General features: G+C 38.4%; 1 protein-coding gene across 2 annotated transcripts; it reads right to left on the reverse strand.

Moving 5' to 3' along the window:
* Positions 1–1017: 1017 nt before the first annotated feature.
* On the reverse strand, positions 1018–17726 carry MYOZ2 (myozenin 2). Of its 2 annotated transcripts, none has more exons than XM_053461433.1 (6): positions 17575–17726; positions 13630–13733; positions 6859–7028; positions 3112–3241; positions 2104–2287; positions 1018–1453 (listed from the first exon to the last, which is right to left on the reverse strand). In XM_053461433.1, the coding sequence occupies exons 2-6, from the start codon at positions 13703–13705 to the stop codon at positions 1222–1224; spliced, it is 792 nt and encodes a 263-aa protein (XP_053317408.1). In that variant the 5' UTR covers positions 13706–13733; positions 17575–17726; the 3' UTR covers positions 1018–1221. The 2 variants fall into 2 exon arrangements, with proteins under 2 accessions (XP_053317408.1, XP_053317407.1); XM_053461432.1 differs by lacking the exon at positions 17575–17726 and adding an exon at positions 16354–16439.
* Between the last annotated feature and the right edge of the window lies 1 nt (position 17727).

Consider the following 17727-nt stretch of genomic DNA (forward strand, 5'->3'; position numbering starts at 1 on the left):
CGCTCTCCGGAGCGGTCACAGCCCACCTAAAGGTAAGTGTTTGGTGTCGCTGGATGCCTCCTGATCGAGGCATTCCAGCGACACCATTTAAGTTTAGGAGGCGATCGTTGATCGCCTCCTAAACGCTTTTAAAACGGGCGTCCGCCGCCATACAATGTATGGCGGCTGTTGACGCCCCGGGGAGGGGCCAGACATGGCCCCCGATGCCGATCTCGGCCTTGCTGAATGCCTCGACATCGAGGCATTGCAGCAAGGCCGTTTAAGCGAAGAAAGTGATCCTTGATCACTTTCTAAGCTTATTTAACTTTTTGACGGTTCAGGACCGTCAAAGGTCATTTAGTGACCTTCTTGTCATGACGGTCCTGAACCGGCAAAGGTCGCGAAGGGGTTAAAGAATAACAATTGACACTTTTTTATACATGCAAATTTACATTTACAAACATAAATGTATTTTAGACATTCTAAATCTTGTAGCTATATCTTACAGCATCTAAACACTATACCTTATTCTATACTGAGGGTGGCATTGCAGAAAAAAGGCACATTTCATTCAACCTAGTGAGGTTTATACTAGCGCGTACTAGTTTTAATCCCCTCTGGGGACTTATCATACTTGAAACATTACTAAATAGGTAATTAGCTGTACACATACAAGCAGTGAAAGCTGTCAGTATTTCACAGTTTTACACTGAAAGAGTTTTTTTTTTTTATTCTGCTTTAAGATGAAGAACCTATTTTAAGGTGCTATTTCACCTACTTTACTGCTAAAATACATTTATAATTAAATGCATGCATTGAGTTTTAGGGAATGCTTAGATGTCACGTGACACCAAAGCAGGCACCCAAAGGTTGTGACTATAGAGACTTGAAAATCATCCTAAAGTTTTCAGTGTTGCAAATTAAATCTTTAGAGTGAAGAATAAAAGACCAGATCGTCTGGGGTTATTGTTTTATATAGATAGAATAGCACCTTTAAGCTGGTATTTCATATCAGAACTTAAACATAAAAATGCTACATATGTTTAACAGTCTGATTTATTGGTTTTTATACCAGCATCAATGGTCCTGGGTTTAGAGATTTCTCATTTGCATTTCAACGAAGATATCATTAAAACTGGACCATTGGTAGCCCTTGAGGACATGTTGGAGAGTCAAGTACATAACATTGACATAGATTGAGTGGTACATAATAAAAACTTCCTCTGAGGAAATGCCTACATGTTACAGATCATCAGTCTCAGGAACATCAGGGTCAATTAAGTCAGAACACAGTATAATCGGAACATTATCGCATGTCCATCCTTGGGCTGTTCTGTTAAAAGATTTCCTTGAAGTTAGGGGGTTGGACTGGATGTTAAAAGTGGAGTCATTCATAAACTGTAGATCAAACTCTGGAATCTTAAATGTATTCAACCTCGATGCATTTTCAAATCCTCCAAACGGTGTGGCAGCTCTGAAATTAAAATACAGAACACAAAGTGGATGAAAAACTACTACTACACTATTATCCTACAATGACTGGTCTGCTTCGCATAAAAAATACAATTTGATCTTTAGGTTCACCTAATCTAGCAATAGAGGAAATACACTATATCATCATCAGCTCTTCGGGCATAATTTAGAAGTTATAAACAATACTATTAAGGTTTTAAAAAGTCTCACTTTGTAAATCAATAAACGACCGTACAGTCTGTGATGATTTATTTTATCAGGGTCAACCATAGAAAACTATGGAAAACATTTTTAGCCACATAACATTTTTTTTACTCCATAGAACCTTTTAGCTGATACATAACCTAGGTTTTTCTTTTACATTTTTACAGTGCTTAACAAATGTCCCACAACCTGGGCCATTAAGTATTACCTTTACACATATATTTGCAACCATAATTTTGTTGTGTATTGGCCATTGTTTTAATATTATATATATATATATATATATATATATATATATATATATATATATATGCAAGCAGCATTGTACAATGAGGTTGTATGTAAAAATCAAATGAAGTACATAGGGATATATGTTACTGTATCTAAATCTTATTCTTTGTATTCTGCATACATTGCGAAAAGTTGCTTGTCTGTAATAACAGTTACCTGTTGAAGCTCCTGTAGTCAGGGATCTCTGCTGTCTGCCCAGGCTCTGGCATTTTAGGGTACAAAGCCTCTAGAAGGTCTGGTTCGTTGCCAATGGCTTCTTGCCAAGGAGACATATAGTACTTGGGAACAGCGGTTTCATTGAACTTTTCAGGTGGAATTTCCTTAAGTGGACCTGTGTACCCTGTGATAGAAATAAATTATGACTGAAGCACATGGTCAGTTGGTCGGTGGTGATAAGTCAATTTAAGTTCAGTCCTAATGCCAAACTTATTAATTCAGTACATTGTTGTACTGCTGTAGCCATAAGTGTCACAATAACCAACAATTATCAAAGAGAGACTGTGTGATTTGTATTGACTTTTAACCATTATGAAGTCCAAAGAGAGACAAGATACGACAATCCTACCCAGACAGTAATGCAATGTAGGAAGTTGATCGTCCTGATAAGAGTTCCACTCTGAAGGTTCCACTGTGCAATGCTTTTTGTAGGCACTAGGCATATCATTTCCTCAAACTTTTTATTATGTTAACACAACAATCTTTACTATTGTTTTACTCTTTCTACACGTCTCAGGTTTTATTAAACTGGTATACATGCTAATTTATTTTTTCCCATTTATATCGGACCCATGTTCTATTGCCTCAAAAGTGTATTTACTTGATTTCCCACACTACATGAACACTGCCTATAAGCAGTTGCTGACATCCCCTTTTGGCAAGGTTGGCCTTGGAATTTTTAGCGTTTCCTAGCTTATGCAAACCTTTTTCTAGGGCCTTCTTCCTGCTTTTACTCGCTTGTTGGGTAGAACCTCCTGTTGCCTTGCTTGTAAAAGTTGCACCCATCTCACTGAAGTTATCTCCTTCCTCACTGTCTGGAAATCTCCCAAATTGGGTATTATGGGTGTTAAACATTCCTAAAGAATTCCACAAGCTACTAGTTTGTTTTCATGTCTGTTCTAAACCGGAGACGGTGGATAGACCAGCTGTGTCCTAGACTTTCCTTACCTGGAGCAATGTTTTCAGGGTTGGGTGGGCTACGAGGATCTGGTGTATTAGGAGGTGTTTGTGGAGAGATTTGCTGGGAAGCATCCACAGCGTTTTCTTCTGTCTTCTGATTTTGATTTATTTGGTTTTGCTAAAGACAGATGGAAAATGAGAGAGCTGGTTTTTTTATTATAAACATGAGTATAAAAATGACATAATAAGCTAAATTACCCCTATCATAGATGTTGACCATGGGCTAGACTTTTTATTGCGACAGCTAACACAGGATGTCCAAATAGACTCTCATAATTCAAGAAAAATACAGACACCAAGATTTCAGGTGGAAATTTGGAAGCACTTTTAAAGGGGCAGTCAAATATATTTCCTTTTTTCAATGAAGATCAATGACACATACTATTTTATTGTTTCCACCACCTCCTTAAAGAAGAATGCATAACAATGTTCTTTATTAGTAGTTTAGTATGCATATTTTAAGAACAAAAAAATAAAAGCAGTCACCTTCACTACAAGCTGTAACTACCTATCTTGCTGTTTTTACAATTCTTGCCACTGACTGGCTGCCTAAAATTAGTGGGATTGCTTTCTACACATGTGCTTTGGGCTCTCAATGGAACCTGCTTGTACTCTTCCAGTACTGTGTATTCCTTTTACAGCAGGCTATGTGCATCACATTATTATACAGCTTTACCAACCCAATTCAAATTTAGGGTCAGTAGTGTATTATGGCCTAGGTAGAGCATGAGCATACAACATGATGTCCCAGTGTTCAGCATCAAAGAGACGAGGAGCACTAGTTAGAGGAAGGTGCAGCACGCCACATGAATACATAATTGCTGGTTGCTGCTCTTCTCTTGCTGATCCTATCTGTATCTTCACATATCCATTGGAAGTCTGGATCCATATTATGTATGTTGTATAATAGAAGCAAGATTGTGATGGGGCCTCAACCTTTTGTTTCTGTAAATCCAAAGTCTTAAGTGATGCACTGCTTGTTATGTCATGTTTGCCTGTTGTACAATACAATATGATGCTGCTATATAAATAAATAATAATATCACAATGTGTTCCTTAGCAAATATATATTGTACAATTATCTAGTTGATCCCAATATTCAAATGTCAGAGTTTAAAGGGCAGTTTTGCCAAGACCTGAGTTCACCTAAATGACCAGTATTTCTAGAGGTAGACTGGCCCAGCAGAGCTGTTCAAATTCATTAACAAGCCCAACGTCACCCTTAACACAATGTTATGTGACCCACAATGGTGACGTGGAACCTTGTAGCTTGTGAGACAGAAGGAAGACCAGGCGTCTGCAAAGTAAGGGTGTTTGGGCGGAGTAAATCCTAGACGTAAAATAATATATACAGCTTATACCTATAATATATGACCAAAAGTATGTGGACACCTCTCCATAGACAAACCTCATTGGTAGACTGGGACGTCATTGCTCAATGACTTTATGATCTCTCATAAGATGCCACCTTTGGCACAAGTCAGTTTGTGACATTTCTGCCATGTTGAATCTGTAAGTGCTATTATTGTGATTTGTCTAGGAGTAACAGCTCATCCATGTATGTACAACCAAAAGGCAGGATACTTAATACTTGGCAGTAAAGCGGTTAACGGGGCTGCATTTTGCAAGTATTACAAAGTTAATACCCTAGTTCTACTTCATCGATCAAAAGGTAAAAGTACAGATTTGTTCTTAAAAGCTTTGAAATGGTTTTCAAGTGCCGTGTTTGATGAACAAATGTAATAATGTGAAAAATCAAAGGCGTTTCCATACTATCCTGGAAAAATTAAGGTTTCTGTAACCAACTGGGAGTGCAGTCGTCTGACGACATAGTGAATGAAATGACTTCTCTAACATGAGTCACGCTGGCTTCCTATTTCGCAATGTACCCAGATGCTTTGTTATTGTACACAGAGTTCTGTTTGGTTTCAAGCAAAACATTTGACTTTCTCGGTCTTCGGTCACCTGTGGAGGCTGGGATTGAAGCAAAACATTAACAAAAAGCATGAATCATCTACTTTTACAGTTGTAGCATGCAGACTAAATGTACTTGATGTGGGGTTTTTTCCATTTTCTTTTTTAATTTTTCAACCCACTCTACAGACTTACTGTGGGCCAGCTTTCATTCCAGAATTACAGAATTATGGCCACAATAAAGTCAATATTTGGGTGATTAAGTTGATTGTGAATTAACCTGGTAATGTGAGGGTAGCAGTCACAAGTGCAACAAATGAAATTTGCCCTTAAATGCCCCGTATGAGGTAATGATGTTGGCACAAAACATTAATGGTAGCCTTACCTGGAAACTTTCAGGGATATGCTATTTATGAGCTTCTGGGTGTGGCGGTTTTTCAAGGGGTGGGGCCAGTCCCACTTAGACTTTAACAAGCAGAGAATAGTTTGTAAGGGGCAGGAAGTAGTAAAAACCTGGACAGGAAGTAGGCATTGCCAGACACCATTGGCTTGCCTTGATATTGAAGAAACTTACCCAGAGTGCCAGGAAAGCAGCACTTCATCTGGAGACTCCAGGTCAAACTCCCATATCGTTATATATACACTTTATAATATAAATCGGTGCAGTGTGGGTACTCACGGCTGTGAGTAAGGCCAGAATATTGCCTCAAAATGCATGCAAATATCAATCAACCAGATCTCTCAATTATGCAAAGATAATATATCTGACTTTTTTAACCCTAAATACTAGGATTGTATTAGACCTTTAAAAGACATAAGATGAAAAATGAGGACTGAATTGTAAAGGCTACACTCCTTACATCAGCAATAATGAAGACTAGTTTTTAGGGGCTATAGAATTTTGTTATAAGAAATTGCATTTGGAATTATTACATTTAAATTTGAATGTATTTACTGCTGTGCAATGATTAAATAATGATGTTACTGCAGCGCTAAGGTGATGCAACATTTTATACACCTTGTCAAAGTGTATGATGATGTAATATCACGTGCTTCTGTTATTTGTTTTATTAATCTCTGACTAACATCACTTGTAGTATCAGGAAGTAAGTAATCTGCAGACATGAATGGTACAGTAGAATAGCTGTCGAAGAATTCAGAAAGGTGTTTTTATTGCTATCGCAGAATGTGTCTATAGTTTCTGGGAAGATACCATGTGTTGCATACCATATGAGCTGTGTATCGAGTGAATGAGGCATTCTAATGTCATACTGTGGCTAAGGCTCTATTAAATAATGATTTAATACAGTACATCTTGTGGGTTTTCCAGTCACTCGGCAGAATGGATATAATACAGCTCAGCCTGATGGTATAATAGAAGGTTATTAAGTTGTTGCAAAGATTAAATTCATATAATGAAACTGCTTTGTTGTTTTTTAATATATATATATATATATATATATATATAGGCAATATGCAGAGGATGTATGATAATTAAAGTGGTGATTAGCGAGCACACCCCACACATTGATACAAGGTGTAGTATAATACTAGTGGGTGCAGGCATAGGCTTTTCCAGGAAAAGTCTTCATGCCAGAAAGCCTTGCTAGAATCAACATCAGCAAGGCACTTGGGTTATGGTGATCATGCACAAGGGACTCCATTCAGTCCCAACAGTCATTAATGTGCAAAATGAGGCACATAGTTTTCCACATGGTATGCTCAGTGACCCTCAATAGCCTTATAATAATATTAAAAAGGGGAAGAAGCATGAAAACGCCATTGCTCTGGAATTCTCTGATTTCCAGGAAAAATACTCACAATGGTCTGTGGCTTCATTGAATATGGAAAGTTTTCATATGTGTACTTGTCGGACCTCCGTTGTCGCATCTTGAAGAGCCTTGCTCCCCGGTTGTTTAGTAGAGACAGTTCTTCTAACATGATGTCTCTGGGGACACTGATCTTCTTCCCAAAATCAAGATCCTCCAACTCTGCAATATATACAGACATATATGCTTATTATCAGCAATAGTTGGAGATAGTTGCAGTATTTGTGGACCGAGATGTAACTCTGTTATAATATTTTAAAACACTCAGAGGACACATTTGTTTTAATGTGATATAACCTGACCGATATGCGTGAAAATGCGTATAAGATAACTATTACATTTAATATAAATGCAAACAGATACAGTAATTAGCAGATGGCATGGTTTCAGTACACGGTGTAACTCTTTTGATCAAGAAACTGCCCTGGGAATAAAAAGCAGATTTGTTCCTATTCTGATTACGATTTAATCAATGTCACAAGAGACAAAAGCCCACACACCATCACCATCATCTCGAGCAGATGCCAGACTTGACAAACTTATTATCATCATCATGTCTAGATTAAGTAGGGTCACCCTCATTTTCATTGGCTGACTGCCTATCTATGCTTAACACACTGTGTTATTCATCATATTTGATTAAGGACTAAAATGTACAAAATCATTTCATACAATTCAAGAAACTTGCTTAGGTTAGGTACTTCTTGACTTGATCGCATTTGAGAAACCCCCACCATTTTTAACAAGCAATTTATCATAGGAAGTCAATATATTTTCAATGTTTCCATAGAACGGGCCTGGCACAATTATATTTTTTTCAATTTGTATTCATTAGTAAAATAGGAAACAGGGCCGTTGAGCTAGAAAGGCAGCAGCATCAGGTGATCCAAATGGCTTCCGTTGATTCCAGAGCGGGAACCTGCCTGCCACTGATTGACTGCTTCAAGTGGCAATAATAGTCAGGCCATGGAGGAGGAGGTCAGCCTCTTCTTTGTTAGGTGCTTTAATTTATTTTTTATGTTATACATGCAGACTTTTATTGTAAAAATAATTAAAACACCAACATTCAGTAGTTGTGATAGGAAGACTAAAGTTTTGTTGCTGGAGAAAGGTACTGGTCCAGGTTTCTCTAAGCAGTGAACCAATACTACTATTCTTAACGTCAGTTTAGTGTTGCGCTGTAAGATGATGTTACAGGGGAATCTGGGGTTTCGGCAAAGGCCATTGGCATGAGACGAAACAGAAGGTCGAAAGGGTGTTTTTTTTTTTTTTTTATGGCACAAGTGCATTCAGATATCCTGATATGGACTATTAGGCAAAAGAGGCCAAAAATTTACCAATTTATTTTGATTGTTATAATTAAGATTTTTATAGATTGTACACCGGAGGCCTTGTGTTTTAAAGTTTTACTATCCTGAATCACATACGGTTCATAGATTGACAATGTGATTTTACTATATAGGCATATATAGTTTTACCCCTTGGGGATATGAGCACACCCCTCCTAATTATTGAGCTTAGGGGTTTCAGCCACACAGGCTAACAGGTATATATAATCAAGCACATAAGCAGCCATCTCCATAGACAAATATTGGCAGTAGAATGAGTCGTACTGAAGAGGTTGGTGACTTTAAACGTAGCACTGTCATAAGATGCCACCTTTGCCACAAGTCAATTTGTGAAATTTTCTGCCCTCCTAAATGTGTCCCAGTCCACTGTAAATGCTACTTTTGTGAAGTAGGAATGTCAAGGAGCAACAACAGCTTAGCCGTGAAGCGGTAGACCATGCACACCATTACAGTGGATCCGTTGAGTGCTCAAGTGCGTAGCATGTAAAAATTAGCTTTCCTCTGTAGTATTACCACTACACAGTTCCAAACTGCTTCTGGAAGCAACATCAGCACAAGCACTGTGTGTGGGAACAAGGCCGGCCCTACCATGGAGCAGAGTGGGGCAATTGCTCCAGGTGGCACTTTTTTTTTTAAAGCGGAAGAGAGAGAGAGGGCGCCGAGTGGTTTTCGCTTACCAAGTTGTCAGTACCCACTTGGCACCCCTCTCTCTCCTCTGCGTGCCCTCTAGCTCGGTGATGGCTTCTAATGCTGAGCGCCGGAAGATGACGTAATTTCCGGCGCTCAGCATTACAAGGCGGCACAGAGACCGAGCAGGGAGACTCGCTGCAAGACTGCTGAAAGGTATGTACAAAGGGGGGGGGTAGGTTAGATAATAGGGAGGGAGAGGAAGGGTAGATAATGGGGGGGGGCAGCATTTTAAACTTCTCCCCAGGTGGCATTATGTCTTGGGCCAGCCCTGTGTGGGAAGCAGGGAATAAAAATGGGTTTCTATGGCCAAGCAGCTGTACATGAGCTGAAGATTATTATGCACAATGCCAAGCATCGGCTGGAGTGTTGTAAAGCATACCGCAACTGGACTCTGAATGTATAGCGCCTACTGTAAAGTGTGGTGGTAGAGGAGGGATAATTGTCTGGACTGTTTTTAAAGGTTTGGACTAGGCCTCTTAGTTCCAGTGAAGGGTAATGTTAATTCTGCAACAAACATGCTGCAAGACATTGTGTGCTTTCAACTTTGTGGCACCAGTTTGGAGAAAGCCCTATCTTGTTCCACAACTATGCCTCTTTGTACAAAGCAAGATCCATAAAGTCATGACTTGACTAGTTTTGTCTGAAGAAATCAAGTATCCTGTGTGGTACCCTGAGCATAACCCCGTTGAACACCTTTGGGATAGATTGGAAGGCAGATTGTGAGCCAGGCCTTCTCATCCAACATTTGGCTGAAGGGCCATGAACTTCCTCAGGCACGCTGCAAAATCTTGTTGAAAGCATTCCCAGAGGAGAGAGGCAGTTATGGCTGCAAATGGAGGGCTAACTCCATATTAATGCCCGTGGTTTTGGTAAAGGATATTCAACAAGCTTATATACTGTTGGTGTGATGGTCATCTATCTATCTATCTATCTATCTATCTATCTATCTATATCCCATATGATACAGTTTTAAAACAATAGCTATAAGTTTTTTATATGCAATAGCCCTCATATAATACCGTATTTGCTCGATTATAAGACGAGGTTTTTTTCAGAGCAATAATCGAGGCCGTCTTCTAATTAGACCTCAAAAAAATGTCTGCTGGGGCCAGGCTGCTTACCGGTGCTTTGGTCCCGAGCAGCGTCTCTTCTATTAGCAGCAGGAAGCTAGCAGAGTGTCACATAATTCTGCCTCCCCCTCCTTCCTCTGGGGGCGGGGCCAGAGAAGTTGCTCGCACAGCCGGGCCCCTGCAGAAGTCTGCGAGTGGGAGATCTGCAGTTCAGGTAAGGGGGTGGGGAGGGTTTTTGTGATTAATGTGTGTGTATGTGTGATTAATGGAATGAATGAGTATTTAAATGTTTGTGAATGAGTGTGTGTGTGATAGCATGGATGTGTAAGGGGGGGTAGCATGGCATAGGGAGGCTGTACTCAAACTCCTATCATCCCCAGGTTCCAGCATGTATTGGCTGCCTTGGCTTGATAGGAGTTTGATTGCTGTTAGCAGTTATATATTGTGTTTGGGTATATATATATATATATATATATATATATATATATATATATATATATATACCTCCAGAAATGCCTTTTAACCCCCTATATGCCACTCTGGCATATAGGGGGTTAAAAGGCATATCATGGGGCAGAGTGGCATAAGACATTTCTGGAGGGAGTGGCATATAGAGGGTTAAAAGGCACATCATGGGGCAGAGTGGCAAATAAAGGGGTATTAAGGCATTTCTGGGGGCAGAGTGGCAACCTTGGGGGCAGATGTGCATAACTGGGGAGGGGCAGGTTGGCAAATAAAAGGAAATAAAAAAATATATATTTTTCTCAATCATAGGTTTTATTAAATAGGAAAAAATTGTTTACCTGAATTAATATTTACTAGTAAAACTTTTTTCCTATAGGGTAGTCTTATATTCAGGCTTTTTGTTTTTTTCCTAAATTAATATTTAGATTTTGGGGGGTCGTCTTATAATCAGGGTCGTCTTATAATCGAGCAAATACGGTAATTATGTTTAGGTGTTTATGTCTGTATGTTATTACTGTCGTTAGACTTTTTGTGCGTACCATTCACACAGAACACTACATAACATCTGAAATGGATCTTTACACATAACAATTGATTGAGATGCTGCCAGCAGGTTTAAAATAACCCCTATAAAAATAACAGCACAAAGTGTCACATGCTCTCCAATATCCTAGCCAGGACAACTGCAAGGTCTTGTGGAAGCATTTATTTCAGTCAAGGTTAACACAATGCAAGGTAAACACCACAGGTCCCAATACAATCGTATTTTACATTTTCATTTGTGAGATCTAGCCTATTTTTGGCCATTATGTGAGGAAAGTGGCTTACCAGATGTCTGTTTTATTAATGTTTTTTGTATTTATAAAAGTTACTGAGATTTAACCAGATCTTGCTTTTGAAGGAAGACATTTATAAATACTATTGTTTTCTAGAGAGTACCAAGTATTTATCTAGTATACAGTTTCATTCATTACCACCATGAAGAGAAATGTGATCATCCTAACCTTTATGAATGAGAGAGGTTTCACGTTGACTGTGCTCTTGAGCTGTCACATAAACGAGATCAGCTGTATATAAGAATAATTGGAATTGGGTTTAGTCACTAAAGCAGGGTTTTGCTAGAGAATTACTGTTTAAATTCAGTGGCGTCACTTAGCTTCTCCTTGAAGGAGAGTTTGGTTGGCCTGGTATAATTCTTAGTTAAGTCAGTGAGATCTCTGAAACGTCACCTCATGGACTAAGTTATGCATCATGCAAGGCCAGCTCAGCCATTCTTATAGGAGAAACTTTTTAGGGTGCACCCTACTTAATGTATAGTGATTAGTGAACTCATAGAGCTAAAACCAGATCTCTCGTACAAATACCTACTTTTGTAGTAAACAGACCCCTCAGTGTTTAAGACAGCTGTTCATATTCATTAAGCGACAATGTACAGACGTGTATGAGGCTGTGCATATTTCTCTATATGAGTATTATTGACCTGTATATATATATACCGTATATATATATATATATATATATATATATATATATATATATACATTAATATATATATATATATATATATATATATATATATATTAGCTGCACATCTCATTTACCCAAGTAATGTTATTGTCCTAAGTACATTAGTTGACTTGTGCAAGGTACCTACATTGTGCCAAAAGATTTCACAGAGGCATTATGCCAGTAGCTGTGGTTAATCTGTGTCAAAGCCCACCAACTAGGCTTTGTTGGTGGGCTTTGAAACAGATTAAAAAAAGAAGCCATTTATTCCTTCTCTGTCAAAGCTGGCTCCTGCAAATAGGTCATATGCATGTTTATTTTAATAGCACACATGGGTACAAATATTTACTGTTTATTTTTCAAAATTAAAAGTCATACAAAGTTTTTGGCAAGTGTTCTAAATCTGCAGCGTTTTAAAAGATTAAAATGAATTAAATATCATATTGGCTTTAAAAGTCTAAGGACTGCGTTGCAGGAAATAGGACTAATGTCCTTCACTTTCCAGATGATGGAGGTACGGTCAAACCCAGGAACTATAGTTATCACATGTTAACCAGGGATATTCTATGCCCCATGAACTCAACATGTGAGAATGTTATTAACAGATTTAATGGTTCAAACCATAAACGTGTGTATTACAGTGTCATAAATTATTTTCCAGTTTGAGTTTTAAAGGTATTTAAAGAACCACAGCTATTACAGGACCAGGATGCGTAAATCCATGCTGTCCTTTTTTTATGGGTCCGTCCTGATTTTTGGGTTGTATCTCCCACTGACCTGTCTTATTGCCTAGCTTTTGTGGGCAATGGTCATCATGGGCAAGTTGGTGAATTAAAAGGGTTTCCCCTGACCAACCCAATGTGCTGTAGATAAAACAAATTAATGTCCTGTATCTGAACATAGTTATTCATTTACGCTAAAGTTGATACAGTATATTAGAACTCACATGTCAGGACAGACTACTATGTCTTGTATTACCGGCTCGATTTACTAAGGCTGTCTCTATGTTATAATGTGGTTAAAGCTTAACAGGAAATAATAAGATGTCAAATCTGCTAAAGTTTATTTGTTTAACATACAGTTTGCACTTTCTCTGAATGGAACAGGACCTTGAATCATGCATTTGGCGCACTCAATACCCGTAAAACTAAGATAACTTTTTACACCTTCTAAAATCCACATTTAGTTAGAGAATAACGATTCCCAAGATGGAATTCCTAGAACACACGCTATAAGCATCTCGCTCACAAATAGGTATGTACGCATTTGCATTTAAATGTCAGGGAAGGGAGTTGTGTTGCACGTATATCACATGACGCCTAGGGTTTAAAAGTCCGATCATGGAGGCCGTTTGTGCTGTTAACCCTAAACACAAAGTCTGAAAGTCAATCCCAGTAGTCAATCAGTCAATCAGCTGCTAGCTTCATTCCAACAGCAGTTGTTCAGCTCAAAAATAGCTCCAGAATAGACAACTACAAAAGGCTTCAGCTACCAAAGGATGTCAGATATTCTGGCAGATTATTTATGGATGTGCATATGACAATTACACAACGGGTGAAGTAAGATTAACTCTTTGTGTGCCCAGAAGAGATGCCACAAAATTTGCATAGCCACTTGATACTCAAAGCACTAAATCTACCTAATCTACAGTGAACAGGGACTGTAATGAATAAGTGTTTCTACCAGTTCCTTGCATTTCCTTGAATATGGCAGAGGCCTGTTCTTTCCTCTCCTTTTGAAGGGCACTGTGGGATAGCATTGTCCTTCTTTGGTTGGGCTGTTCTTTCCTGAAAATAAGACAATAACATATTATTATTACGGTATTTTTTTTTAGAAATTACTTAAATAAATTACAAGTTTTGTTTTCATTGCAGATGAACACAACAAAGTACCCATTGAGCCACATTCAGTTTAATAACAGACTAACATTTCAAAAACTATTATCCACTGTAATTATTATTTTATTAAGTAATTATCACTGCCTGGTACTTAATATTCTGTGTATAAAGGTTTGTAAATAGTATTTTTTACACTTTTATATAAGGGGTGTGTTTTCTTTAATCACAAACGTAGACCCGTCACTTTCGTATATCATTTAGTAATTCAACGGAATTCTCCCGTATTGGTTGGATTGAGGGTTGAACCCAACCACGACTTGTAAGTGCCATTGGCATCGTAGTCTGTTAGACAGGCTCCTCTGCCAGGTTTTGTTAAAGGGACCAGGTTGTTCACATAGAGATGCTTGGGGTGTTCTTTTTTTTTAAATAAAAATCTATTCAAAATGCAATGCTTTCAAGATTTAAGAATAATATAATGGTAGCGTCTTCTTGCAGAGTTTGGTGTTATAAACAATGCTTAATCCACAATCATTGTGAAGTCTATTCAGTATAGCAACATTGCATGCATGTGACAGGTGCATGTATTTATACAGCGTGTTATACAGTATCTAGCAACAATGTAATATATTTTATTTGAACTTGATAGGCTTCTTTCTAGGAGCAGCACATGATATCTTCAGATGGCAAAGCCTCAAATAGCAGATGAAGACTAGGTGTGGCAGGACTTGTTTTATCGCACTGGAATATATTTTGGTTTTATGGCTGGATAGTAAATAAGAAAGCATTCATAAGACAGTTACACAACTGCCTGGATGCACAAATATGATTGTGATCATGGGTGGAAAAAATTGGCCAGTGGAAACTTCTAGGCTGGTACGTGATCATTAGTAAGGGGTTTTCAAACGAACTTGCGCCATACTCTGTTTTTCTGCTTCCCACTACTAACATCTGTTTTACTGTTGAGAGGTGCAGACAATAATCTTAATTGGAAATTACATCTGGACTGAAACTTCTTCCCGTGAAGAAAACCAAACATGTTTTAACAGTCCTACACAAACAGGATTATGGTTCGGGTGACACATTTTCTTGGGATGAGTGAAACATCTGTCCAGCGTAATCCTGTGTACAAGGAAAGCAAAGGCTGGGAGGTGTAACTTTGGAGATGCTCCAAATCTTGCAGAGATGACCACTAGATGTGCCCCCACCTCCCTACGTATGATTCATAACCTAAATGATGCAATTTGTTGAACTCCTACCCTCTGTCTTTAGTCCAGTCCTTAACACATTAAAGGAACATGGATAACCATAAGATTCCATGTGTACTGGAGGGTATGGTTATGTTGAAATAGAAGATAAGGTGTTGTGATGCTAAAACATACTGATAATGGTTAGTAAGCAAGAAGCTCTGTTGGCTTTAGGAGATTATTTAGAAAGCATGAACATAAATGTGCAGACTATCTAAGCTCTTATCTGCCGCCAGATTCACTATATGTCTATGAATAACAAAAACAATATATAGAAAGGGGAGCACACCCTAAAAGGCATACGCATTCAGATTGCCAGGTTGCTGCTAAAATAATAACCAATATGTACACAAAACACAGCTAGAGTTTACCCAGCATATGTAATTTAAAAAACACCTATCTATGGCATAAATATTGGGGCTTTAATCACGTTATATAGCCATATATTGCCTCGCCCGCCACTGTCAATGTATCCCAATTTTGGTGAGTCTTGTCTAATTTTACATGGCTGTATTGCTTCTCAAGAAGCTGAATCAGTTGGACTTCAGTGCATTTTACCCATCAAGACTCTCAAGCAATTTAAAGTCTTCTATGTGCACCATGAATGAGACACCAGTGTGGCAGGTGAATGGTATTTACCGGGTATGCACTGATTTGTTGCTCTGATATATGTCTATTTATGATGATATTAGGGTGCAGGTAAGATATATGGCAACTTTGGTAATTAGGTAAAATATTTGTCATGAGAACATGATAAGAAAGTTTGATTTTACTGTAAAGGAGGGAGGGATTTTTTTTTTAAAGAATACACACAGTGCAAATAAGCAGGCACTATAGAGAAGTTGAAGTTATTTTGGTGACAGATTTTGTATTATAGGTTAACATGATGAATTAGCGATGTAAGACACTGTGGACACCTTTATTGACCGGTTTCCAGTTCCGACTAGTCTGCTTAATTACATCATGCTTCAGTAACATACAAGAAGTACATATTACAAACTTGAACTACTGGGGTAAGCAGGTGCAAATCCTCTTTAGCATACAACCAAATTGGGATCAGTGGACCTATCAATTTAGTTACCCCATGTGCTGCAAAGTATATTGCACTGACCCTATCCACCAAATAATGTCTTATTCCATGCCCAACATAAATCAAAGAGTATGCAGAGCATGCAATGAGCAATGGTAAACAAAGCACCCATACACCTACACCAGTGACCTGGGCCCGGACGGCACTTTTTGTAACGCCAAATGGCCCTCTTGCCACAGACCGCCAAATACTTACACAGTTTCTCTTAAACACTCATATACATATATCAACTTACCTTCTGTGGAGCTTGTCTTCAGCCCTGCTCACACAAGATGAGAGCTGCCACTCTACACCAGGGTCACAATACATGACCCTACTGAGTGCCCACCTCCCTGAATGGGCTGACCTAGCTTGAAGAAACTGGACCACCCCAGGGGGCACTTGTCCTCCCTACTCCTGGGCCAACCATGGTGCACATGGGTAATTTGGTTAAAGGTATTTGTCAATACTTTGAGAAGCCTGCTGGTGACCAGGTTATCCATACATCTGGTCATTTTACTTAGCGTTGCTCAAACTTCATCATTTTCTATATCAGGTTTAGAATTTTAAGTTGAATCAGTGCGCCATAAAAAGTTGAATAATTCAGGGCTGGCAGTTAAATAAGTATTATATTGTGTAAAACTGTCAAAGAAGAACTTTTCAGAACAAAACATAGTATTTGATGGCATATAAAAAACATTTGACCCTACAGCTCTGTCCATTTATTCCTGTTGTAATAACCACAAACCTTTAATATCTATATTCAGGATAGCCTCATGTCTACCACATGTATGTTTAAATTCACTAACTGCATTCACTTTTACCACCTCTGCTGGAAAACTGTTCCACTTATTGACTACTCTATCTAGTAAAATTTATTTAGATTCCATCTAAGCCTTTGCTCTAGACCATGACCTCCTGTCCGAACATTTTGTTAAATCCCTTTATATAATTATAAGTTGAAAATGTGTTCATTTAGAATGTAAACTTAGAGCTTTATTAAAAGAAAAACACAAATAAAATAGATCTGCTCAAATAATACAAACTGCAGTTGAAATGAGTCTTAGTCACTTTGGTGCTAATGTACATTGCTATTTTCATTCCTTTTGCTTGTTATTATTCCTTAAAATTGGTATTACTGTTCTTATTTGGAACCAATAACAACAATGGTTGCTTAGCAACATAATCTGCAGTGCTGGTAGGGGTCGATGCAACCCTTTCGACAATTACTTTTTAAAAATAAAACCATTAATATGACAGCGCATCCTACATTTACTAACAGGTGTCCGTTATACCTTCTACTTATTGTATCGGTGCGACTGTCAAGAATCCTTACACTAAGAACAGTATAAGGAGTTTAGGTTATTAGAATATGTCTTCTGCGCTCCTCATTATAACTCTTACACAAACACACGGCATGCATTGGTATAAATTATTCATTTTCCAAGGTTTTAACAGAACAAAACAATGGATTTACCTTTGTAAAAGACGGAAAGCAATCAGAGTCTGTTGATGAGTTGCTTCTATGAATGTGAATGACCTTCCTTATCCTCACCAGCCTCTCTCTCTGAACAGTAACTGGTATGGAGAGAAAGTGGGGGGCTCTAGCAGAGAGCCTGGCATCCCAGTG

Source organism: Spea bombifrons, chromosome 1, assembly GCF_027358695.1.
Source record: "Spea bombifrons isolate aSpeBom1 chromosome 1, aSpeBom1.2.pri, whole genome shotgun sequence".
NCBI lineage: Eukaryota > Metazoa > Chordata > Amphibia > Anura > Pelobatidae > Spea > Spea bombifrons.

Bases quoted from the DNA above. Each gene is read 5' to 3' on its own strand.
- MYOZ2 (XM_053461432.1), bottom strand. From the start codon at position 16,427: ATGTATTGTGACCCTGGTGTAGAGTGGCAGCTCTCATCTTGTGTGAGC. The intron at 3,242-6,858 runs GTGAGTATTTTT...ATCTGTCTTTAG, and splicing joins CAATGAAGCCACAGACCATT to CAAAACCAAATAAATCAAAA. The intron at 1,454-2,103 runs GTAACTGTTATT...TTTTAATTTCAG, and splicing joins GACTACAGGAGCTTCAACAG to AGCTGCCACACCGTTTGGAG.